Consider the following 27,352-nt stretch of genomic DNA (forward strand, 5'->3'; position numbering starts at 1 on the left):
GATATTATTGGTCTTAAAAGCAGCCTTCAACTGATATGAAAATTATAAAATAATTTATAATACCCTTTTAACTTCTAAATCCAAAAAATTGGATCCACAAATATATCCTTCACCAGTTTGATTTTATTGACAATGTTTGGAACTGAGATTTGTTGTTTGCAGTGGTTTTTTTTTTTTTTTTTTTTTTGATTGATATGTTATTCTTTGATTGTTTTTTATTTATCTCCACGTATGTCAGTTCATTTCTCTCTAGCACATCTCCACTTTATTTTATAGTTTTCAACCACCTGTACCTACTTTGTAAGGTCTCTTTGATAAATTTAATTAAATTGGGCTTTATATTTTATGATGTAACCCAAATTAATTAAATAAATCATAGACCTAAGACAAATAATTTCAAAAAAAAAAAAAAAAAACCAAAATCCTAGGTCTAGGCATGTCCGGTTCAGTGAACCGCCGGTTCGAGATATTTAAAATTTTGAACTGGAATCCGGTTCTGGTTCCGGCAAACGAACGGTTCGAATTACGGTTCCGATTTGGCTGCGGTATTTCGCAAATTTTTAGAAAAATAATAAAATTTTGATTCCAAATTCATAAATAAATAATAATTTTAAAATGTTTAAATTTTATTAACTAAATAAATTATTATAAAATTTTAAAAGAAAAACTTCTATTAATTAACTTAGAACTATTATTACATTAAATTTACAAATTTTGCTAAATTCATTAATATAGAAAACTATAGATGGAATATAAAATTAATGGAATGAGTTGGAAATTATTATTTTCAAATACTAAGAAAATTATTTAAAAAAATCAAATGAAGTAAATTTATGAATGGAAAAATTGAGATTAGAGAAAAAATTTGGAATTGGATGTAAGAAAATAAAAAATAAAAAATAGATAATTTCAATATTAAGGAAAATAAAGCAATAGAAAAAATAATGAACTATGGAAATTTGAGAGAATTTTGATTGAGAATAAGAGAATAGTTAGGATATAATTGGTTATGAAATAAAAAATTATCAACTCATCATATTTATACATGTTTCTCATTTATTAATTTTTCAAATTGTCCCTTATAAAAGAAAAATAACAGCTATATTTTTGGATAATTTAGTAAATTACAGTAAATAAATAAATAAATGATCAAAAAATAATAAAATTTATTTACCAAAAAATAAATAAAAAACACATATTATATCAAAAACTATCCGTTACATGATTTTTTTGTACACTCGAAAGTTTTTTTTTTTTTTTTTTTTTAAATCAACTATTCATGTACCATTTTTTGTATAAATTAAGTCAAATAATGTTTTTTTTTTCAGCACTTTTTATAACTTATGTACTATTGTACTTCTCTTCACCATAAATCAAATCAACTACAATACAGTCAAGTGATATAAATTTTTTTATAAAAATTTTAAGCTACAATTTTTTTTGCATCTGGTTCGAACCGGACCGAAACCGCCGGTTAATCGCCGGTTTCGGTTAATAATTTAATATTCACATGAACCTTAATCGGCCTTTGAACTGCAGGTTTCGGTTTAAAATTATGAACCGCCGGTTTCGATCCGGTTTCGGTTCGTCTACAATACGATTCGGTTTCGGTTAGAACCGAACCCGTGGCCATGCCTACCTAGGTCTCCTCTCTTTCTCCTTTGATGTCGTTTTAGATTTTACTCCCAACCACAGGGTTTAATCTTTTGTGATGGACGGTGGTTGCATTTCCTTCCTTTTCTTTTGTTTTATTTTTTTTTTTTAATAATTTCAAAGTCTCTCATTATTCGGATCAAATATTAGATTTATCCATTATTTGAAATAAATAAATTTCATAAAATTTTGTGAAATTTATTTATAAATACAAATTTTTGTGTTTAGTATGAAAAAAATATGAAGAATTAAATTCTATAAATCCAATTCTATGGATTTCGATATGATTAAACTAAATTTTATACAAAAAAAAAATTAAAATTTTTAAATGAATTCCACAAATTTAAATAACTTACAAGTTTTATGACAGAACTCTTTGTTCTCCTTACTTTTTAAAATTTTTATGCTAATAAAAGCAAATGAATTTACAAATTTTGAATTTATTTCAAATATGAGAAAATTTATTTACAAATGAATTCTAGCTAGAATTTATTTATAAAATAATTGAGTTCATTTATATCAAACAAAGCAATCCCTTGTTTGGAAAAAATCAATTCCACAAAATTTTGTGGAATTCATTTATGAATCCAAATTTTTGAGCTTGTTATGAAAAATAAACAAAGAATTCAATTCTATGGATGAATATAATTAAACTAGAATCTATAAGAAAAACGTGGAATTTTCAAATGAATTTCACAAATTTAAACAACTTAATGTTTAACGACAAAATTCTTTCATCCTCCTAGCCTTCTAAAATTATTATGTCAAGGATATTTTAGAAATAAAATCAAATGAATTTTTAATTTTTGAATTTATTCAAAACGTGAAAAATTCAATTACAGATGAATTCTATTTATAATTCATCCATAAATGATTTCTACATTTTGAATTCATTTATACTATCCGGAAATATATCATAATTGTTTATGTGTTTTGGTACCATCTTAATAGGATTATGTTTTTGATTTATTATGTTTTCTCTCTTCTTCACGGGGTTGTTTCTCATTGTTGAGAAGTTTTTTTGTGTGTTTTTTCTTATTTTTTCTTAGCTGACAATTCAAAATACAAAATGGGCTATTGATTTTTTAAAGTTTGAGACTTTAGATCTTAGTTAAATTTCTTTAAGCTTTGTAGTGCAACTTGTTCTTTCGTTAATATTTGGTACTTTAAACTTTAACGTGGGATGTGAGGTATAACAAGTTCTCAAAAAGTGTAAAACTGCAAAAAGTTTCTTTTCGTTTTCTATATTAAAAAGGATTAACTTTTATTGAGAGATATCTTTAAATAGAAAATTTCAATTTTTTATATTTATATTTCTTATTCCTTTAGAAATATTATAAACTAATAGTGATGATTGAACAGCTAATTTTCTTTTAAATAAAAAATATTCACACGCTACAATGTGGGAAAGATTGATACAGCCATATAGCATTGATAGGAGAAATTAAAGGCAGTTGTCTTTTGATAAGTTGTCTATATAGTCATCGACTTAGGGTTTCGTGGTCAAGTTTTTATTTACTTTTTATAATAAAATTAGGAAATTAAGAAAGAGAGTATATGTAGGGATTAAAATTTTAATACTCCACTAAAGAACCACCAGATATATCCAAATTCCAAAAGGAAAAGCTGTTATTTTGGAGGTAAGACAAGTATATTTAAACCTAACAGAGTTGAATAATTGGTAATAGAAAAAAGAGTAGCCTTTAATCTATTTTTACCAAGTGGATTAGCTTATTTCAACTTGATTAACAAGTGGTATTTTTCCTATACCTTTCTTAATTATTTTCTTGGGAATTAATTGACTGTTGGATCCTAAGGTATCCTTTGGAATGAACCGTAAGTCTTTAGCTGTTAGTAACAATGGATGCGGCGAAATGGATTCTATCAGAATATGTTTCTTTGATATTTCTCCTCCAATGGAATCTTACTTGGCCCTTGCGGATTAAACTACAAACAATATACACATTCAGATTCCCAAATGTCAACCCACACGCTATATAAATACCCTCCATAACTTCCTTCTCCACACAACACCAAATAGCTAAACTACTTTCAAATTCTCAGTAGTTTACTTCTTTAAACAAAAAAAAAAAAAAAATCAAAAACAAACAAAAATGGGTGATATTGAAGGATCTCCAGGTAGCTCCATGCATGGAGTAACTGGAAAAGAACAAACGTTTGCATTTTCAGTTGCATCACCTATAGTTCCAACAGATACAACTGCAAAATTTGATTTACCAGTTGATTCTGAACACAAAGCCAAAGTTTTCAAGATTTTCTCATTTGCTAATCCTCATATGAGAACTTTTCACCTTTCTTGGATTTCTTTTTTCACTTGTTTCGTTTCTACTTTTGCTGCAGCCCCTCTTGTTCCCATTATTCGTGACAATCTCAATCTTACCAAAAACGACATTGGAAATGCTGGTGTTGCTTCTGTTTCTGGCAGCATATTCTCTAGGCTTGTAATGGGTGCAGTGTGTGACCTATTAGGGCCAAGATATGGTTGCGCTTTTCTTGTTATGTTATCAGCTCCTACTGTTTTTTGCATGTCTTTTGTGTCTGATGCTGGTGGATACATAGCAGTTAGGTTTATGATTGGATTTTCTCTTGCAACTTTTGTTTCTTGCCAATATTGGATGAGTACTATGTTCAATAGTAAGATCATAGGACTTGTTAATGGAACTGCGGCCGGCTGGGGTAATATGGGTGGCGGAGCAACTCAGTTAATAATGCCTTTAGTTTATGATTTGATTCAAAAAGCTGGTGCTACTCCTTTTACTGCTTGGAGGATTGCTTTTTTTGTTCCGGGCATGCTTCATGTTATTATGGGTATTTTGGTCTTAACTATGGGCCAAGATTTGCCTGATGGAAATCTTGGTGCTTTACAAAAGAAGGGTGATGTTGCTAAAGATAAGTTCTCCAAGGTAATTAGTTATAATTAATCTTTCCAAGTTTTACTTGGTTAAATGTCTCTTAGTTTTTCTAATAAAAGGTTGATGGAATCTTGATTTTTTTCTTCTTGTTCAGGTTTTCTGGTATGCTATTACAAACTATAGGACTTGGATCTTTGTCCTTCTTTATGGCTATTCTATGGGTGTTGAATTGTCTACTGACAATGTTATTGCTGAGTACTTCTATGACAGGTATTTAATTAGTATTTCTTGATACCTTCTTTTAAGTCTTCAAAGAAAAATCAAGATTCTGTAATATTTTGTTAGCTTAAGAATTAGGAATTCAAGCTTTCATAGCTTTTTAAAGATACCGATTGAGATACCCAGAAAATAAAATCAAGATTTTTTTTATTTAATTAACTTATATATGATAAATACAGTCACTGCTTAATCTTTTCTCGTTTTGTTTTCAAGAAAATCAAGATTCTACTACCGGACTATAAGTAGTTTCAGGAATCAAGTAGGTGTCTCTATATGACATTCTTGAACTAACATGTTCATTAATCATTTGAACAACAGGTTTAACCTCAAGCTACGCACTGCTGGAATAATTGCTGCAACTTTTGGTATGGCTAATCTCCTTGCTCGTCCTTTCGGAGGCTATGCATCAGATGTAGCAGCAAGATATTTTGGCATGAGAGGAAGGCTCTGGGTTCTTTGGATTCTTCAAACATTAGGAGGAGCGTTTTGTGTATGGCTTGGCAGAGCCAATTCTTTACCAATTGCTGTATTAGCAATGATTCTCTTCTCTATTGGAGCTCAAGCTGCTTGTGGAGCTACATTTGGTATTATCCCATTCGTTTCCAGACGATCTTTGGGAATTATATCAGGATTAACAGGAGCTGGTGGTAATTTTGGTTCTGGATTAACACAACTAATTTTCTTTTCAACTTCAAAATTCTCAACAGCAACTGGTCTTTCTTTAATGGGACTTATGATTATGGGCTGTACTCTTCCTGTTACATTAGTCTATTTCCCTCAGTGGGGTGGAATGTTCTTTCCTGCTTCAAAAGACATTGTAAAATCTACTGAAGAATTTTATTACGGCTCAGAATGGAACGAGGAAGAGAAGCAAAAGGGTTTGCACCAACAAAGCCTGAAGTTCGCCGAGAACAGCCGGTCGGAGCGCGGCAAGCGCGTCGCTTCTGCTCCAACTCCACCAAACACCACCCCTAACCATGTCTAGTAAAGATTTTAAACTTCATTTCCACAATAATTTTCAAGAAGGGTTGTTTAAAATTTTCTTGTGTACTTAATTTCAAAAAAAATCAAGATTGTACTTTTAAAAGAAAAAGGAAAATAATGTAGTGTGTGGTCATATATTAGAATATTCCAAAGATTCATATGTAAGGAAAGTTGTCTTCTGGTATCAATATAGAGAATCATAAAATGCAGATCTCTATGTCTGTACATGAGAAGATTCAGATTCTATCTAGCCTGTAATTATCTATGCATGGCAATATCTAAGTGGATGGAATTTAAGCAATGTATTTAATAATAAGCAGATTCTCAATTATTTGATTGCTTATGGGAAAAGTTAACCTGTCTTTTTTATTATAAAATGCAATATAGTATAGAAAATCATCAACTTGCAATTAAACAAACAAATTAAGTTGCAGATATGACAAATTGAAAGGTGAACGTGCTCCCCAGCCACTGGCAAAGTCCTGACGTTAAGAGAGGCGTCTTGACTTGTATACAGGGGCCGCGTTACAGCGTCAGCCCGTGGAACGGGTCAATTGTTTCACTCTAACTCTCAAAAAAAATATTTATAAAATAGAGTTAAATTGATTAAAAAATTAAAATATATATATTAAGTGAAAATTTTTTAATCTAAAAATCAATTAAATAAATGACACAGCTGAAAAATATTTATAGTTCCGTCTCTGTTTATACCACAATAAGCTATTACCAAATATGTGGAGCTTCGCCATGTATCATTGAAACTATTAAATAAAAAGAATTAATAAAACCCCTTAATTCCAGCATATAGATAAAACTAATTTGAAAATGTCTCTAATAGTTGCAAATAAACAAAACTTCTCTCAAGTTTTAATAATTATATAACAATGTGGAGATATTTGTAGTAATTTAAAAATAACTATGTTAATAATATTATATTTTTATCTTTTGTACATTTTCGTCATTATATTATGTTATTGAGAAATTTTTACTCTATATTTACCTGGTTTATGGTAACAACTTAGACCTTTTTGATAATATTATCTGTTTTAATGATTTTAATAGTATTAATTGTGCTAAAGTTTTGCCGCCAAATAATGTAAATAACAAGAATAATGTTTTGAATCTAATAAAAATACTAAACATTAATTTTATGGTCTTAAATTCTATTTATTTTTAGATAATAACTTATCCAAAAATGTTCTTTTTTTTTTAATCTAAAATGTTTGAGACGTTCATTGAAAATCAGTCAATAGAAAAAAAAAATATCAAAGAAAAATTAAATGACTTCCCTTTTTCCAAAAAGTAAATACTTGTTAGCCGCCTTTGTTGAAAACAAATAATAAAAAAAAAGGTTTTGCTTAATCCTACATCAGGGAGATGAGCAAAAGAGGGTGGTAGGTTTGGCTATAAAAGAAAGCCAATGTTTAGGTTTCTAAACACACCAAAACACACCAAAAACACTTGAATGTGTTTTATATTAGAGATTTAAAACAAGTCTTTTGGAGTCCCTTGGAGTATAAAATATTTGGGGTGTTTTGAGGGTGTCGGGTAGAAAAATATTTTGTAATTGTGGTTGTAACAATTTGCCACATCGTGAATATTTTTCTTGGTTGTCGTTAGGCAACGGCCGTGGTTTTTCTCCACTTGGGGAGTTTTCCACGTTAAACTATCGTGTTCTCTTTAATTTTTCAGTCATTATTTTATTTTCTCATTTGTTCCTGCTTGAAGCCGATCCGAAGGGCGGGAAAAATAACGATTTTCCCAACAAGTGGTATCAGAGCCTAGTTGTTAGGCGGAGCTTTTAGTGTTAAAATAATTTCTTGTAATTTAAATTATAAGTATGCACTGTGGTTGCGGCTTAGTCTGATCTTCCACATCAGAAATACTGTTGTTAAAAATTATTTTATTTAAAAGCAGGAGGAGTTTTGGAAGTCTTGAAGCGGATGGAGTTTTGCTTTGGTGTGCTTGAGTACCGATGGTGAAGGTTCTGACGATAATTATTGAAGTTATTTTAGTATGAAAGTTCTGATAATATACCGTGCACGTAACTTCTGTCTAGAAGGCCGGATTTTAAGTGGGACCACTTGTGACCCCTCCGTCCAACTGAGATTTTACGTGGAATGATAATATTGTCTAGGAGATCATTGTGATCTTTCCTGAGTATTACCGAATTGGTTTACTTCACTAATTATTGGGTTCACTGTTATAAGCACAAGTAAGCATATCGGCTATGAGATGTGAGATTGAGAAATTTGATGGGAGAATGAATTTTGCACTGTGGCAAGTGCAAGTCAAAGACGTGTTGCGTCAGTCTGGACTGTATATGGTTTTGAAGGGTAAACCAGTCAGCAGAAAGAATTCAGGAAAAGACAATAGCAGTGGAGACTCAGAAAAATCCAAGATTAGCGATGAAGAATGGGAGGAGCTGGATATCAAAGCGGCAAGTCAAATTCGCATGTGTCTAGCAATTCGCATGTGTCTAGTAAAAAATGGTCTTGCTAATGTGCTTGGATTGTCCACGACAAAGGAGTTGTGGGAGAAAATGGAAGAATTGTACCAGGGAAAAAATATATCCAACAAGTTATATTTGAAGGAGCAATTTCATACGTTGAAAATGGTGGAAAGTACAAAGCTGTCAGATCACCTGAGTGTTCTTAACGGCATCGTCTCTGAATTAGAAACTCTTGGAGTGCAAACCGAAGATGAAGATAATGCTCTCCAACTCATCCTGGCACTTCCTTCGACATATGAGCACATGAAACTTGTTCTGAAATATGGTAGTAAGGAAGTAGTGTATGCGGATGTGGTTAGTAAGCTCATTACTGAGGAGAGAAGACTGAATGAAATGAAAAATAATCATATGAGGATTCAACTTTATTTGTCGGTACCAAGAAAAAGAATAAAAGCTCCGGAAAGAAGAAGGTTGTCTGATGGGTTTATGGTCAAACTGGACACGTGAGGAAGAGTTGCTCGAACGGTGGAGATGATTTGGCTAGAAGATCTAACGTTGTTGCTGCCAATGTGATCTCCTGTGGCAAAGGAGATGATATAATCTCTCTGTAATTGAGAGGTGTGTGTCCTCATGGCATGATTGCTACTCATTGAGATGCCATGGAAGAGGACGGATTATTGGTAGCTGGTCCACGGAAATACGCACGGCATTGGTTGACAGATGATGCAAAGTGTGTGGTGGAAAAAAATATGTCGATGGCTAATGAATTCTCAAAAAAGTCAACAGGAGGGTTGCACCATAAACTATTAGCGGGATTCGACATGGCCGAAGGAAAATTCTTGGAGTCGGTAAAGTGGTTCCAAGTGGCGATACTCTTTTATGGTGGAGTATGATAATTCTTGACGATAAGAATTATGATTGTCGGTAGCAGACAATGTTGTGTTTTTTTTTATTTTATTTTCAAGGTGGAGATTGTTAGCCACCTTTGTTGAAAACAAATAAAAAAAAAAAAGGTTTGGTCAACCCCACATCGGGGAGATGAGCAAAAGAGGGTGGTAGGTTTGGCTATAAAAGGAAGCCAATGTTTAGGTTTCTAAACACACCAAAAACACTTGAATGTGTTTTATATTAGGGATTTAAAGTAAGTCTATTGGAGTATAAAATATTTGGGGTGTTTTGAGGGTGTCGGATAGAAAAATATTTTGTAATTGTAGTTGTAACAATTTGCCACATAGTGAATATTTTTCTTGGTTGTCGTTTGGCAACGGCCATGTTTTTTCTCCACTTGGAGAGTTTTCCATGTTAAACTATCGTGTTCTCTTTAATTTCTCAGTCATTATTTTATTTTCTCATTTGTTCATGCTTGAAGTCGATCCGAAGGGCGGGAAAAATAGTAATTTTCCCAACAATACTATCGGATGTTGACAAAATTATCATAAATAACAAATGAAAAATTTATAAAATATACACATAGTACTACGATTTACTATTTTTATATATTTTTCTTATATCCAACAATAAATATTGAAAATATGAAATTTCTATAATTAAAGATAATTGTATAGACTTTTTAATATTATTTGAACTAATTTTCAATATTGCAATGAAATGAGTTATTTGAAATTCAATGAAGAATAATTTCCAAAGTAAGTTATGTTTCAGAAATAAAATGAAGCAATAAAAATAAAATTTATTAGTTGAGAAGTCAAAAAAATTAACTTAAAGTATATACTGAATGCAATAAGTTGAGAACATTTTAAATGAACAACATTTATATTATTCCAACAAGTTTGTGTGAACATGTCTACATATGAAAGCTTCAAAGCCATAGCCAATACGTATAAACTTGTGTATACAAGAACACTACCTATACGTGTATATATATAATTTTTATACGATAATAGAAAACATGGAATAATGAGAGTTAAAATTTTTGAAAGAGAAATGAATTATTAGAATTTGAACCCTAATAACATAAATTGATTAGATTTTATTAAAAAATAAATTCACTCCACAAATACAAATGTAAAAATAATATAATAATACATTATTATTCAAACTTATAACTCTATTAATTAATTATAGCTTCCAACGTTAGTCAACATTACAACAACAACGATGTTTACCTTAATTTATTTTAGCTATAAGTATAAAAGTATATTATTATTATTATTATTATTATTATTATTTTGGTTAATTATATATTTATATATGATTCTGCAATGAAATGAAAAGGCAAATTGATCTTTTGGGATGTACGATGGGTCCTTTCTACGTACGGCAACTTGAGATGCGAAGACAAGTTCTTTTTTTTTTTTTTTTTTTTTAATTATATATTACTAGTTCAAACTAATTATATATAATTAATTATTTTAATGAGTATGTGGCACAAGTTTCTCAGCATAGTCATGGAATCTCCTATGAGCTTAGTTAGACAATGTGAACTTCCAATTCATTCTAAATACCATAAAAACTTCAAACCCATCTATATGATAAAAAATAGAATAAATATTTTCCAAAAAGAAAAATCAGTGCATGAAGTAATATATTTGTTTAAGAATAACGCTACTTGTCCCCCAACTTTTCTTAGTCTATAATATATTTATTTAAAAGTAATATATTTATTTTCAAGAACCAAAGTAGTCTTACTTTTCAAAGATAGTTGGATTCATGCATTTGATAATTTATTTAGACATACTTCAGATGAAAATTTTTTATAATTAAGGAATTAATGCAAAGAAAAAGTAAAATTAGAAATGAATTATTTCATTTTTCTATATTTAGAATAAATGTAATCTAAATATATCATAAGAAAAATAGTATTAACCAATTGTTAAAAACGGATTAGACCAATCAATTGCATCAGTAAACTCGGAAATTATTGATAAATTTGATTTGTTTTAATTTTAAAATTCAAAATTGAATAAAAACTAGGTTCAACCCATAGATATCTGTAAAAATCGAAAACCGGTTGAATTGGTGGAAGACAATTTTCGAAAAGACAGCTTTGATTAAAAAAATGAAAAACAATAAAGAAAAAGCGCCGGTTAAGGTGATTAGTAACCTCAATTTCCGTAAAAATAAGAACACAAGTTCAATTCCGAAAAACGCACTTTGTTGGGAGAACAAAAATTCTTTATGCTCTTCAACCCGAGTAGATTAAATCTTCTCGTTATTGCCAAAAAGAAAATATTTAAAGAACACGATCCAAATACAAAAGCCATAAATTAGAAATGGTGGAGAAAAATATAATTACCTAATAAAACAAAATAAAATTTAAACTTTTAGTAATTTTAAAATTTCAAATTTCACTCTACTACCATCATTGCTCCTCTACAACCACCATTGCTCGACCACCACCCCCCTCAACCACTCTACCACAACCATCACTCCACTATCGCCACCACCACATAATAAAAATTATATTTTAATGTTTAATATGCAATATGGAATTAAAATTATATTTTATTCTTTTATTTAATTATAGGAATGGGAAGAATAGAATGAAAAATTACTAAAAAGATCAAAATGCATTTATTTCTAATGACTTAAAATTTTTATTCTTTATATTTATATTTTATTCTTTTATTCAACAAAAATGTATGAAAAAATTGATTTCTAATGACTTAAATTTTTATTTTGCTATATTGCATTTTCTCCGGCCTAACTTCTTTTAATTTTTTAGTTCAAATAAATTTATAAATTTAAATGGTCTTTAATATTTTAACACAGTGAATAACTTTTGATTCAAATATTTCTTTTGTATTAATAATGATGTAGTGGTAGTAGTAGGGTGGTCTTTGAGATGATGGTGATGGAGTGGTGGTGGCGTGATTGGTGGTGGTGTTGTGCTAATTACGGAACATATTTACAAACAAACATAAAAATGGAATGGTGATTACATTTCATAAATTTTCTTAATTACATTACCAAATATAGTAATAGAATCTTAAATACATTCCATTACATTATATTTTTTATTGCATTACATTTTGATTACATTTCATTGCATTACATCCAACCAAACATAGCCTTAATTTTGTTTACATAAATTTGTTATTTGGATTGTAATGTACTAATATTAATCAAAATGTAGATTTCCTCTTCAATAGTCATAAGAATTTTGAAGGTTATTAAATCAGACTTATTTAAAAATAATGGAGTCGAATAGTATACCAATACCAAGTGAGGCATGATAACCTACCCTCGATGACACAAGTTTATTGCTATGTCAACTTTGAATCCCTCGATTAAGCTAAATTTTTAATATTTATATAAATGGTTTATAATTAAACTCTTTACGTAAAATTATAGAAACTTTCTAATTTATATATTTATTTTATATTTGTATTCATTTTCCTTTTAATGAAATTCACAAGGAGATTCGCATTATCCCCCTAAAGTTTCAAATTCTTATTTTTTTTCGAAATTTTTTTTATAAATAATTATATTTAACTTTTAAAAATATTATAATAAATTTAAATATGTATATGTATTAATTTCTGCTTAAATTTAAATCCTCCATCGAGTCCACCAATTTAAATTCTCAACAAACTTTCACTTTTTCCGTTGACTGAAACAGTACCATAGTCCATAGCTCTTCTTGAAAAATGCCCTAAAAAAATAGTTTTAGAGCAACACTTACCTCTCCATACTCAGATTATCAAAGCTTTGATGTTTCAGTGTAAAAGTGCTTGCTAGGCTTCTGATGAAGATGGTAGAATTCCTCTCCACTTGGTTGCCATGAGAGGTACGTAGAGTTGAGATTATCCAATAATTGATAAGCGAAAGTTCTTATCCATTTTGGAGCTTCCTCGTAAAAACACAATCTTACTTGCAAGTATTAACAATGAAGTTGTTATGAATAAATTTCTGTCAATAAAAAATAGACAAAGATCATTATAGTTTAATTTTAATAGTTTATTTTCTTTTTATAAGGAATTCTCATTATTTAAATTTATTTTATTGAACTCTTATTAAATTTTCTGACTATGTTACTTTGTTGCACTTGTAATGACAATGAGATTTTAAAAATGGGAAAATGAAGATGATATTTCTATGTATCCTGCATTTATCTGCCATGCTAAAGCAATTGGAGGTCATCAATTAAATTTTTGTATCCTATATGTCAATTTATCAATTATTTTATTTTGATAGGAATTAGTTGGTGTTGAATAGTTTCATTTCATTTCTTGAGGAAGTGATTAGGTGGAAATTTATTGATGAATTATTAACAAATTAATTATCTTAAATTAATTATAAACAAATGAACAATAAAAAAAAAAGAAAAGAAAAGATTAAATCAACAAAGAACAAAAGTTTAGGAATTCCATTGGAGGAAAATTGATTGACAGAAAGAAAATGAAAGTAAGATTTTGATTCAATAAAATTAATTGAAAAAGAAGATAATAGACTTAGTAGCCCACAAGTCTTTTCTATTTAAAGCCTTCCTTGAGTAAACTCAAAATGAAATGGGCCTAAAAACAAAAATCGGGCCCATTACACATAAACATATATTACGTATTCAAACGTAAAATTCATTAATGACTGTATCTTTACCTTCGCATTCTATGTAATCATACAAATAGTAATTAATAACAATAAAAATATTTTAAAATTCTTATATTTTTATTGTTCAATAATAAAATTTTTAGATTTTTTATTCACCCTAATAATTAAACTTTTTGAACAAATTATGATAGATGATTTCTAAAATCTTTTTTTAATTCATTGAAGGCTTTTATAAGCCGAAATAACACTACCAGCCACACAGCAAAAGATAATCCTCCATTGATTCATTAAATTGATGAAAACAATTATGGTAAAAAAAGACTCGAACTCGAGATCTCTAACTCTTCACATAAGAGAAAACACCAACCAAACTACTATTTGATTTACATGATTTCTAAAACTTTTAGAGCTTGGTAGCTAAAGCTCTAAAATTTTAAAAGTTTAAAAAAGCAAATATTGATGTAGATTCAGTAATTTTTGTATTATAAAATAGTGAAATAAAAAAAATACTTAAACTTATGAAAAATATAAATTCTGAGAGTGAAACAATAAAAATTCGAAAATTTAATATAAAAAATATAGAATGTCTAAAAGTTTTAAAATTGTTACTTTTCCTATAAAAATAATTAGAAAATTGTTTTATCATATTGAAAATTTATTTAATAAAATTACAGTTTTATATAAAAAATTTATACTAACAAAAACAGATTTCAAGCGAATAAGAAATGCAATAACAAATCCACAGTGAAAGTGTGGGTAAGTTATTTTGTTATTTTGTTAATTCAACTGCCTAGATTTTTTAAGATTAAAATATAGTAGATACATATCCTAATGAAGCAGCAAGACAGACAAATACAATATTGTGAAGTAAAATGAAGATAGGTTACTTTATAATTAAGACACAAACAACTTGCCATGTGAAAAATAATTAATTCAGGATAAGTCTAACCGAAGGCATATGCTTCATAGGTTATCAGATAATAACCTCATTTCTCTACTTCTCAATATTAAAAACATCACACAACTACGATTATAATAAAAGAATTATTTTTTTTAAGCACAATAGCGTGAAATAAATATATTATTCAAAAATATTTTAACGCGGCTCTCTCTCAACCTAAACTCAAAAAGCTGTTTTTTTTTTCTTTTTCCATTGGCGCGAGCTCTTATCGGTAGCTAGTCACCCATTTTTACTTTTTTGTTTGTTTTTTTTTTTTTTTTTTTTTTTTTTTTTTTTTTTTGCAAATAATTATTAGATTTTAATTATTGTTATCCAAATGTTGAGATTAATTGTTGCTTATATTTTGGGATTTTATTTTCGGATCTAATTCTGAGTTATTGTTATGATTATTATAGTGATTTGTTTTAGCGTTTTTTTGTTATTTGGATAGTTATGCAAAAAAAAAGTGTGAATCGCCTTTCAATAGAAGAAACAAATTTGAAGGTAATCAAATCGAACTTGTAGAAAGACCATGGAGTCGAACAGTGGTCATGAATAGCCATTAAGTAAAGCAAACGGTCGCCTATGACATAAGTATTATTCTCTATCAAGATATTTCAAATCAAGATTGTATTTTTTTATTCTTTGTATAAGTGTTTTATTATTAAATTTTATATACAAAACATAGAAATATATTAATCTGTTTACAATTTCCTCTTAATGAAATTTTTATTTGGTTTCTTCTAACAAAATGTTATTCAAAATAATTAACTAATATAACGAATTAACTTTATAAAAAAAATTTAAAGATGATCCAAATTTACAAGTTGTCGTAAGAGTAGGAGTACCCACTAGTCTAGTACAAAATTGAATCGACCTGACAAAAAATTAGAATATTGAAATTGATCTGGATACTTGAATTTATGATAACCCTTTTGAGATTAGAATGGGATTAACATTAATCAATGCATATCCTAATTAAGTGTAGTAGATTTACATTTTAATTAAACAGAAGCAACTTGCCATGTGAAATTGTGGAAGGATATGTTTGATAGGTTATCATATTCATTTCTCTACTTTTCAATATTAAAATAATCATACAAATTATTGAATAAAAAAAAAAAGAAACGACATTTTCCATGGTGTTGGAGTCTTGGAGATAAGGATTCATCTTACTAAAGAGTTACTGTCATTTATGTTATTACATGTCTTTCATTGTTTTCTCAAAAAAAAAAAATCTTTCATTGTTTTTTTATGATGATTAATATATTTTCTTCGAAAATGAAAATATTTAAGAATTATTTCATGACCTGAGCTTAATAATCAAACTTTATTAGTCAACAATATACATAAAAAATAAATAAATATAATTGACCAATTTAAGTTAATCCTTCAGTTAGCGTTATTGGAGATTGTCTTACATGAACCTTACTATTGCTTGTTATTGACCGTTGATGATAAAAACAAATATATATGATTATAATATCAATACCGTACTTACTGTTTGGTGCGATAATTACGTCTAAATTGTCTTATTAATTATTAGATATACAATTAAGCAGCCATCAAGGCCAACCACTGTGGTTAATTAATTAAACTTAATTTTAATTAATAAATAATAAGTGGTGTACCAGCCGTACATAACGTACTATTCTTTGAGTTACTTCCTATCTCTGACCTCACAGCCTTACCTTACCTTGTTCACAAGGTTATGCCGACTCTTTTTTTTTTTTTTTTTTTTTTTTTTTTTTTTTTTTTTTGGATTTTTTCTTTCTTCAGATAAGCCAAATTCAGAATCAAAAAATTACGTACCTATTCCCCACTAAAATATAGTATTACAAACCGATCAAAAAGTAAATAAAAGAGAGGCATTACAAAGGGTAGAACAATAACATAATTAAAATTATATATATATATATCCACGTTCATTGCATGAATGAAACCGCTTTTCCTAAAAGTCAAAATAAATAACATAATTAAAATTAAAAATCAAATATTCTTACTCTTGCTTTTTTTATTTAATTTTTTTTTATGGTAGGTATAACCGTACCAAGCCGTACCTCTTGCTTTTTCTCAGTGTTTTACATATGAAGAGTCGAGTTTCGATTATAAAAAATTTAATAATTTGATGAGTTGAATTCAATAATTCAATCCCATTTATTAATAAAATTCAAATACCAACAACTTTAGACGAAATATATAAATTCACCCCTCTATTATTCATTCAATAAATACATGACTTGTACTATTGAAAATAAATTACAGGTTTTTTTTGTTTATTGAATTCATAGCATTTATATTAACAAGTCGTTGTGACACTGAATATCCGAACCAAAGGTTTAGATAAGGGGTGTTACATTTAGCTGCATCAGAGCTTAAAGATTTCATTTTGGTAAATTAAATTCTTTATGTATTTAGCTTATGGCGTATAATTTAAATGTTGGAGTACGGTTTTGAATAAGGAATATTGTATTAAATTATGGTTTGCAATTTTGTGTATTTATGTCTTACAACCTTTTATATATATTACATGAATATCTTAGTATGGATTATGAATAGAAATGTTGAAAATAATACTATACGGGAATATTGAGATTTGATATTTGATTATGCCTTTGATATTAAGAAGTAATTAATTATTTTAAATTAATAATAAAATCAAGAGTAATTTGACTAAATTATTTTTTATCGCAAAACCAAATGTAACTTATGAATATAGTTATTGACTATATATAATGTAGATAAGAGTAATATTGTAAAATATCATTTATTATTACTTAAAATACTCACAACGAATATTTTAGGACAAAATAATCACTCAAAAACGACTTATACTTTGAAACGGATGAAATAATAAAAATAATTCATTAATAATAAAATCAAGAGTAATTTGACTAAATTATTTTTTATCGCAAAACCAAATGTAACTTATGAATATAGTTATTGACTATATATAATGTAGATAAGAGTAATATTGTAAAATATCATTTATTATTACTTAAAATACTCACAACGAATATTTTAGGACAAAATAATCACTCAAAAACGACTTATACTTTGAAACGGATGAAATAATAAAAATAATTCATTAATTTAACTAAATTACCATTTATCTCAAATTATTAATAATTAAAATTTTAAAATATATAAAGGTAAAATTGGAAAAAATTTATTAATTTCAAATAATTACTTGCGGATAAAATAATTACTTTAAAACAATTTATAATTGTGAAAAAAAAACAGTATTTTACATTATAATTAAGTGTAAAAGTGACACTTGTTCTTCTAATAAGTAAGGAAGAAGGAATCAAATTAAGTTATCAAAGAGACAAAATTAAATGACGGTTCACATGGTGATAAAATAGGCCGTACCATAAGCACAATCCATGTGATCTTTTGGAAGACAAGAGGAGGCTTCCTTAGTCAGCCATCGCTCACGAACTTTATATATATATATATATATATATATATATATATAGAGAGAGAGAGAGAGAGAGAGAGAGAGAGAGAGAGAGAGAGAGGTATACTTCACAAATTAAATATATAATAATCATAATTAAACATGAAAACATTAGATTAGTAGGTAGGTCAACTAGCATTTATCTAAATATTATAATACCCTTTTTCCTTTCTCCATTAATATTTTTGTTTGACTTGTCAAACTTCTTCCACAGATTTAAGCAATTAACTTAATTATATATTATTTTACTTCAGCACTACGAACGCATGTGATCTTCTCCTGATCTCCTTTTAATTGGGACTTGTCATCGTTACTTCAATCAAACAAAAACAATACTTTAAAATGAAGTCAATTCCTATTTTTACATCCAACTAAACCAAAAGATGGAATTCATAAGTTACTTGACATTGTTAAAATTGCAACCACTTAAGAGTTTATGATTTATTTTGTTTATTGAATTAAAAAAAATTATGAGTTTTATGATTTTATTTTATTTATATAAATTCATAATTTATTCAATTGTACCTTTTAAAAGTTCTTATTAATTAATTTGATTTTTTTTTTTTACGGCTGTGTTTTATTTCTCATCTCAAGAAACTGCTCTTAATTTTTCCTTTTCTTTTCTTTTTTTTTTTAAGATGTGATTATGTTGTCAATTTTTTTTTTTTTTTTTGGGTTTTATTTCTATGATTAAGTAAAGTATTTTAATGAAACTAGTGAAGGACTAAAATGAAAGTTGGAATTGTGGAGGAGTACTCTTCAAAATAAGAATTTTACATGCATTACAAGTTAATTTGGCTGAAGCATATTGGTATGAAGGTGTACAAATGCAGTCAATAGGCTTTGCATGCTATGTGATAGAAAGATATCTAATAAGATGAAATGTAAATTCTGTAAGACAATGATGAGACTGACAATATTATATATATGAGAGTTAATATTGAGCACTAACAATGGAAGTTAATGTTCATAAAATAATGTTGCAAAGATACATATATTAAAATGGATGTATGGTCACACAAAGTTGGACAAGATCATGCCTTCATTAGATAAAAATGTAAATAGTAAAAGTTGGTAATAAAATAAGAGAAGTGTGGTCATATGCTCCGTTTCCTAAATGTGATACTTTAGCAATGGAAGTTGCTACAAAGAAAACAAGTAGACCTGAAATCATATTGAGGAAAGAAAAATCTAAGGTATTTTTTATATTAGTAAGAATTTAGCTATGAACGTAGTAAAATGGAGACAAAAATTTCATTCTGCAGAATCTAACTAGTCAAGGTTTAATTGTTGTTACTTGTCTTATATTTTGCTTATCAGCTAATTATATAGAGGAAATTTTTAACAATTAAAATTCCAAAATTTTTTTGACAAAAGGTAAATACTTTGTTTTTAATTATTTAATTGAAAAGAGTAAATATGAAAATAAATGAGTTATTTAGCCGATTCCAGCTAATTTGAAATTGAGGTTTAATTGTCGTTATAAATAATGTATTTAGACCAGATTTTTCGCTTAAACTAATTTTAAATGTATGTGGGGAACTTATGAGTTTAGGATTTAGCACTTGTATATGTCAAATTTTTCTGGATTCTAATAATAATATTTTCATTTTTTTTGAATTGTATCAATACATCACTAATATTTTGGTCTATTAGCAAAAGTGAAACTAAATAGTATACTAATAATAATAATAATGTATTACTAAATACAAATTGCATCTTTAAATTGCATTAAACAATGTATGACAAGTCAAATCATCATCACACACCAATTCGACAAACCCCACGTTAGTCACTCAATCAAATAAATATTATTACCAGAAATTTCAAAACCGCATATGCCATTTTCAAGATTCATTCAAGCATATGTTATTATAAATACATACAAAATATAATAAAATAAGTATAATTAACATCTAATGTTGGACAAACCAATATTTACTTCAGAACATTAGTAGATTTATTTTTCATTTTATTAACATGAGTAATGTGTTTGGGACCACCACTTACAAAGTAATTTCCTCAAATACAAATGAAAATTCAAGAAGCTAATGCAAAAGATAATTTCTAAATATTAATTTGCGTAAGTTAACTTAAAGATATTATTAATAGCTACTAAATTAAGAAAATAAAAATTAAACACGCAAACAATTTTATAAAAAATTGTAAAATATATAACCAATTGTTTTTTTGGATCAATCAATCCTTAAGGGTCCAGAATTCTATAAATACCAGATGAATACCATGCAACACCAATACATGCATTGCCATAGCTATCTAGTTAATCTTTTCTCTTCATCATCATAGTTCACTTGGTTTTTTTATTTTCTCCTCAAAAATGTCCCAAATAGAAGAAGCAGCTACCCTAGGAACCTCCATGCATGGAGTTACAGGGAGAGAACAAATTTTTCCATTCTCAGTAGAATCCAATCACAACAATAATAATTACAATACCCCAATTGATAGTATCAAATTTGCATTACCAGTTGATTCTGAACACAGAGCCAAACTTTTCAAGCCACTTTCTTTTGCAAACCCTCACATGAGAGCCTTTCACTTAGCTTGGATATCCTTTTTCACTAGCTTTATTTCCACTTTTGCAGCTGCACCTCTTGTCCCTATCATTAGAGATAACCTAAACTTAACAAAATCTGATGTGGGTAATGCGAGTGTTGCTTCAGTTTCTGGCAGCATACTTTCTAGGCTCGTAATGGGTGCTGTTTGTGACCTAATAGGTCCTAGATATGGAACTGCATTTGTTTTAATGCTGTCTGCTCCTACTGTTTTTTGCATGTCATTTGTTTCAAATGCTCAAGAATACCTAATAATTAGGTTTATGATCGGGTTTTGTCTTGCTACCTTCGTTTCTTGCCAATATTGGACAACGATGATGTTTAACGGCAAGATTATAGGTCTTGTTAATGGATGTGCAGGTGGATGGGGAGACATGGGCGGTGGAGTTACCCAATTATTAATGCCTTTAGTTTTCCATGTTATAAAATTAGCTGGTGCTACTCCCTTTACTGCTTGGAGGATTGCTTTCTTTGTTCCTGGATGTCTTCATGTTATTATGGGTATTTTGGTCTTATCACTTGGCCAAGATTTGCCTGATGGTAATCTTAGTTCCTTACAAAAGAACGGTAATGTTGCCAGAGATAAATTCTCCAAGGTATATAATCAATAATCTCCCAGATTATAGTTATCTTTCTTTTTAATTTTCCTCCTTTGTTAATTTTCCATTCATATTAATATGAATCTTTATATAATATAGAAATTAGATTAGTTATACGCTTATAGCTGACTTAATTTGTTTAATTTCCTGTTCAGGTTCTCAAGTATGGAATCACAAACTATAGAACGTGGATTTTTTTCCTGCTATATGGGTTTTCAATGGGAATCCAATTGACGACAAACAATATTATTACTGAATATTTCTACGACAGATTTAACTTAAAGCTCCACACAGCTGGATTTATCGCAGCAAGTTTTGGCATGACTAATATCGTTACTCGCCCTTTTGGTGGTTATGTCTCTGATTTAACTGCTAGACGTTTTGGCATGAGAGGAAGGTTATGGGTTCTTTGGATTTTTCAAACCCTAGGAGCTGTCTTCTGCATCTGGCTCGGCCGTGCCAATTCACTTCCCCTTGCAATTCTCGCAATGATGCTATCTTCAATTGGCATTCAAGCTGCTTGTGGAGCTACTTACGGTGTCGTTCCTTTCGTTTCGAGGCGATCTTTGGGTATACTATCTGGGTTAACTGGTGCAGGTGGGAACTTCGGTTCGGGACTGAATCAGCTCGTGTTCTTTTCTAGTTCAAGATTCTCTACAGCTACTGGTATAAGCTTGATGGGTGTTTTAGCAGCTGTTTGTACAGTTGCAGTAGCGTTCATACATTTTCCGCAATGGGGAAGTATGTTCCTCCCTGCTTCGAAAGACCCTAGAAAATGTTCTGAAGAGTATTATTACATGTCGGAGTGGACGGAGGAGGAGATACAGAAGGGTAAGCATGAAGGAAGCATTAAATTTGCTGAGAATAGCCGGTCAGAGCGAGGCAGATGGACCGCCCTTGCTCCGGTAGCTACACCACCAAATGCTACACCTACACAAGTCGCTGATATTGCTTAGTGCATAATGCATCTGAATAGTACATGGATTGATGCCATAGTCTAATTTAAAAATGATATACAAGAACTGGACGCAATAACAATCGTCGTCTGTTCTGATACTCAGAAGGAAAATAATAATTATAAAAATACCATGGTAAATCTGAAGATTATGGAATAAGTTAAGGCATTAATATGATATGTACACTGCATGCATTTTAGTCTTTCTTAATCTCTGTACAATATAGCATTATCGTATTATAAAGAGGTCTAAATGATTTCTATCATTTTAAGGTATGTCATTGCATATCTTAAGTCAAGGATACGTGTAGTGCATTTTTGAGGATTACCTTGCTTAGACCCGATTTATGGGTCTAATCATATACCAAACCAATAAAAAATAATTTTTTGTTGAAACGAAAATATTTCTGTTCATTCAATAGGAAAAAAAAAAGGATGAAGCTGGAATAATGTTCAAAAAATTCTTATTTTCTACCAGGTTTAGACAAGTCTAATCCATAGTTTTATTGGTAAGAAGAATAAACAAACCCTTGAAATCTCAACATTGAAAACAAGATGTCTAATTTCATAGAAGCTTAATATATATAGTATTGTTCAGTTTTCTCACTCACTTTGTCCGTACAAGTGTACGGTGAACAATATCTCAAAGGCTCAGAGCAACAAACAAGGAGCAAAATATGCAGTCCAACCCTTACATTAATTATATTACATAAATACTAATTTCATGTTATGTTTGACTTCCACATGGCTAAGAATGCTGACAAGACGTGCTATTACAAAAATTGAAAAGAAAATAAATTTGAAAGGAAAGGAATCATCCCTATTAAAAGTTGACTTTAATTAGTTTAGTAATTAGGGATTATCATTAATAATCAACAAAGTCCTTCCACAAATCCTTACAAAATACAGATTACTTGAAACCTTGAATAGAGCAATGTTGGGTTATATAATAAGCAGCTTTGGCAGCAAGAAGACCCTTCTTAGAGGTTAATGCCCATAAAATAGATTGAGGTAGTTTGTACAAAAAAACCAATTACACCAAAATAAAAGAAAAATAAACTTTTATATTTGAAATTCCCAGAAGCAAAATACAATGTCACGAAAAATATACAACATTGCTCATTAGATGACATATAAAACTCAGGCAATATTGCTAACAAATGTACAATTTATAAAAGCTATACATATTCATCATACAGTGTCAACTCCAAGCTCAGACTCTTATAATTTAGCTTTGGAACAGCATATAGAGCCAATCTCAATTAGAGGCACATAAGAGTAGAACTAGTAACTAACCTTTCCACGGCCACCACATGTAACACAAGACCGAGCAGAAGAGCATTTTGTGCAGTAACTCCACTTCTTTGGGAGCCTGAAACAAATCTTAGTTCAATGAAATAGTCCAAGCATAAGGCTGATGCTTGTGCATAAGCAAGAGGGAGAAGAAAATATACGCTGCTGTGTATCGAGTGGCCATATTCTTTGCATTCAATCTTGCTCTTTCAGCACTCTCTTCTGACAGTTTCTTAAGCACAAATCCTTCACCGTTACATTCAGAACATATACCAGAACCACCACATTCTTCACATGTTTTTAATTGAATCTGCAATTTAACGGGGATGGACATTAATCAGACAACAAGGTGTCTACATGTGCACACACATATATCCAAACAAGCAGATAACATAGTAAGCTGCAGCTAAATACTGGATGTTGCAATTAAATGTACTTTGGGCCTCATCCATGTTGAAAATAAAATTGAAGTATAAAATATATGCTGTGTGCTATTACGATGAAATTCTTCCAAGAAAGAAAAGATAACTAGATACTGCATATTTATCCGAATGAACCTTAATGCTTTTCTTTTTTCTAAGTAGATCATTTTATATGTCTTCCAAGTTAAATACTAACCTCATTTGTCTCAGATTCTTTGGTCCTTCTCACAAGAAGTGTAGCTGCTGCACCCACAACAGTGGCAGCAATTGCAACAGAAGCAGCTGTTTCCGGTAGAGCAGAGGGTATCATGGATGCTTTTCTCTGTTGTTTTTGTAATTTTACATCAATTGAAGACCAAGCAACAGGATCCAATATATACTGAACTTCAGGGTTGGACAACCTAATTGCTTCACAAAATCAACAGTTAGATAACTCACAGACACTAAACTTTCAAAGTTTGCAATTTCTATTTCAGAACACCAAATTAGAACCCAAAAATATTACTTTCAAATGGAAAAAAAAATGTCCTGATGGATTAAATGGAGTAACATGTCCTAAAAAGCTGTCCTAGGACTTAATGGACTAAATAAGAACAAAAAACATTAACAGTAGCTACAAGTTAGCATTCAACAAGGGCAAAATATTATAAAAAAAACAAATCTTTCTGTTAGAAATGGAAACTGATACAGCACTATCATTAATTGAATACAAATTTTAAGTTAGAATTATCAAGTTTAGTTACACGGAAGGAAATCACAAATTCATATGTGAGCTCTCAAACGAAACAAGGCCATTTCTGAATTAAAATGAATTCCAGTGTCAAAGAGAGCTTGAACAGAATGCTTTGAATAATTTATGAAATCCAATTCTGCTAGTGTAATGCACCAACTTGTAGAGTAAAATATACTTGCTTGACAGAGAAAAAATCACATTATTTATTTATCTTATGCTGATGTAACGTATAAAAAAGCAATACTTAATCTCGAGTGAAGTTGTTACCATGATGGAAAATTACTTATTATTAAGCACAGACTAAATGGCCAAGGAAAACAATGATATGTAATAGGTGTCAAGGTTAAACACATATACCATACGCTTATTAGTGGAACGCAGTTCTGGTAGACCATAACGAAATGTTATCAAATGCAATGAAATAAATTTATTTTTGTCATTTATCTACTTAACTTTTATCTAATTACGTTCCATTACATTTAGTTGGATGCTGCAACAGATGCGCTACATAAAATAAGTCACAAACAGATTAATGAGGAAGTCATTAATGAATCAATAAGCAGATTTGATAAAACAATGAACCAAAAGTTCAACGATTAAATGAACCAAAAATTCATTCTACTACTATTGTACAAGCATAAGTCCACAAAACATGAGTATTCATGAAATTCTACAAGCATAACTGGACAGCTTCTTGATTCTGTTACATTGTATTGTATCTTTTATTATCATTTGTGCAATCTATTCAAAAGGGAAATGTCATTACTAACAGTATAATCATAAAGTAACTTGTCATTTGAGCACAGAAAAGTATAAAAAATTGTTGGTTATCTGTATAAAATACAGGTTATCTGTAATCTGCACAGAAGAGTATATGAAACTTTCTGCTATAGCTTTATAAAGATAAATTTTTACAGAAAATTCAATTACGCAAAATTTCCAATTCCTTATATACCAGCGTATATCAATATTAACTAGTCTAATATAAAGATGAAAACAATTTAGTTCAAACTGACTGAGTCCTTAAGCAGTTCCACAATAAATCAATCTTTAAGTGTAGGACACTCTTACTACACTACCCCATTGAAAACAAGTGCTCTCTCCATCAACCTTTCACTAGATTTTGAAATTCAGAAAAATGGGCACTTACCATATTAATGATAGATGTATGTTCATACTTGCAAGCAATAGTTTTTTATTAGCTTATTCCAATAGAGGCTCAAAAAGACATCTTTACAGGCAGTTTTTGTAGCTCAAATGAAGTAGTAGCATATAATATACACCAAATAATTCTTGTCCAATTCATTCATATTTAGTTTTTTATTTGAATATCGAAGAGAATTTGAAACCTAAAGGTATAAATACACAACAAAAAGATGGTTTAACAGAACTTCCATTCACTGATCAATTAATTTAAAAATTCTCAAAAATGCAACTAGTCCAGTTCTCATAAGTCCCTTCACCACCCACAACAAACAAGGCAATCCACAACAAGCATATCAAATAATACTGCACACCAAATTGCTTAACCAAAAATTCATATCCTACTTATCTGAACAGAAAAAGAAACTAAGATATTACACATTCATTAATTTCTTCCCATCAAATTATAGGAGCTTTATTCAAGAACTCAACCATTACCTCTAGACTAAACCACCCGCCTCCATTTCCTCTGTTAGGATTCCCTTTTAACGCCCACAACTACTCTAATTGGTGTGATAAACCCAACCAAAAAAAAAAAAAAAAAAAAAAAAAAAAAAAAAAAAAAACCATCTTTATCTCAATTAAAACAACCATTATAACAAAGACCTTCCTCCATAAAAGAAATTATGAATGGCTATGGTGGTTTCACCAAATAAAAGAAATCCACATCTTAATTCTCAAGAAAGTAACAACTACCCATTAAACGCCTCAATAGCCCAATCTTTCATATGAATTTTCCATTAACTTTGCTCATAACTATATCACACTTGCCAACTACTTTCAATTAAGTTGCTGTAATTGTAAAGTTAATTGATTGTAATGGCAAGATATAGATATGCAACAACTTGACATCCACTGAGAATTTAAGAGAGTAAAGAAAGATTAGAGCTTACTTTTAGCTAAGGAAGCAAATGACAAAGTAGGTACTGCAAGCACCATTATGATAAAGGGTATCGTCCTGAGTTTTTCGGTACAGGAACAATTTGCTTGTTTATTTCTCAAGTTCTCTTATCTTCGCTATCAGGTTTTATTTACCATTTAGTCCTTAATGGTGCAAACAATTTCAGAATTGCCAACAGTAAATCTTGTAGAATGACTGCTAAATTGTTTCAAAATATTGAAATTTGACCTTGGTTAATTAGCTAGAAAATAATTTTTTTTTAATTAATTAAAAAAACTAATTAATTACTTAACTATCCCAGTCTGCCGAGCCAACCCAAAATCTTAGTTTCGTCAGATTGGCTTATTATGGATAAAGGATCTTAGCAATATTTGTTTTCTAATAAAAAAAAAATTGTGAAGTTAAATTAAAATATGACTTTTTAGTGTTATCAGTGAACGTATTTTCTATTTTCTGTTTTTTAAATTTCATTTTTTAGGAAAATTATTTTCTTAAAAACAAAAAATAAAAAACAAAATTAT

At 29.4% G+C, this 27,352-nt stretch overlaps 3 protein-coding genes across 4 annotated transcripts; 2 read left to right on the top strand and 1 right to left on the bottom strand.

The window, feature by feature from the left end:
* Positions 1-3,767: 3,767 nt before the first annotated feature.
* On the top strand, positions 3,768-5,993 carry LOC105628043 (high-affinity nitrate transporter 2.1). Its single transcript, XM_012209353.4, has 3 exons — positions 3,768-4,577; positions 4,681-4,796; positions 5,124-5,993. Exons 1-3 carry the CDS (start codon positions 3,768-3,770, stop codon positions 5,788-5,790), a joined length of 1,593 nt encoding a protein of 530 aa, XP_012064743.1. The 3' UTR covers positions 5,791-5,993.
* A 14,497-nt stretch (positions 5,994-20,490) lies between these two features.
* LOC105628314 (high affinity nitrate transporter 2.3) lies at positions 20,491-22,341 on the top strand. The gene is made up of 2 exons (XM_089726002.1): positions 20,491-21,321; positions 21,480-22,341. Exons 1-2 carry the CDS (start codon positions 20,491-20,493, stop codon positions 22,278-22,280), a joined length of 1,632 nt encoding a protein of 543 aa, XP_089582128.1. The 3' UTR covers positions 22,281-22,341.
* Positions 22,115-26,956, bottom strand: LOC149498858 (uncharacterized). 2 transcript variants are annotated; one of them, XM_089726007.1, is made up of 5 exons: positions 26,824-26,956; positions 24,191-24,402; positions 23,734-23,882; positions 23,576-23,651; positions 22,115-22,254 (listed from the first exon to the last, which is right to left on the bottom strand). In XM_089726007.1, the coding sequence occupies exons 1-5, from the start codon at positions 26,867-26,869 to the stop codon at positions 22,249-22,251; spliced, it is 489 nt and encodes a 162-aa protein (XP_089582133.1). In that variant the 5' UTR covers positions 26,870-26,956; the 3' UTR covers positions 22,115-22,248. The 2 variants fall into 2 exon arrangements, with proteins under 2 accessions (XP_089582133.1, XP_089582131.1); XM_089726005.1 differs by lacking the exon at positions 22,115-22,254 and having other exon boundaries at positions 23,324-23,651.
* Positions 26,957-27,352: the final 396 nt, after the last annotated feature.

The sequence above is a fragment of the Jatropha curcas genome, chromosome 1 (genome assembly GCF_041381405.1).
Source record: "Jatropha curcas cultivar XTBG-Jc1 chromosome 1, XTBG_Jcur_1.0, whole genome shotgun sequence".
Taxonomy (NCBI): Eukaryota; Viridiplantae; Streptophyta; class Magnoliopsida; order Malpighiales; family Euphorbiaceae; genus Jatropha; species Jatropha curcas.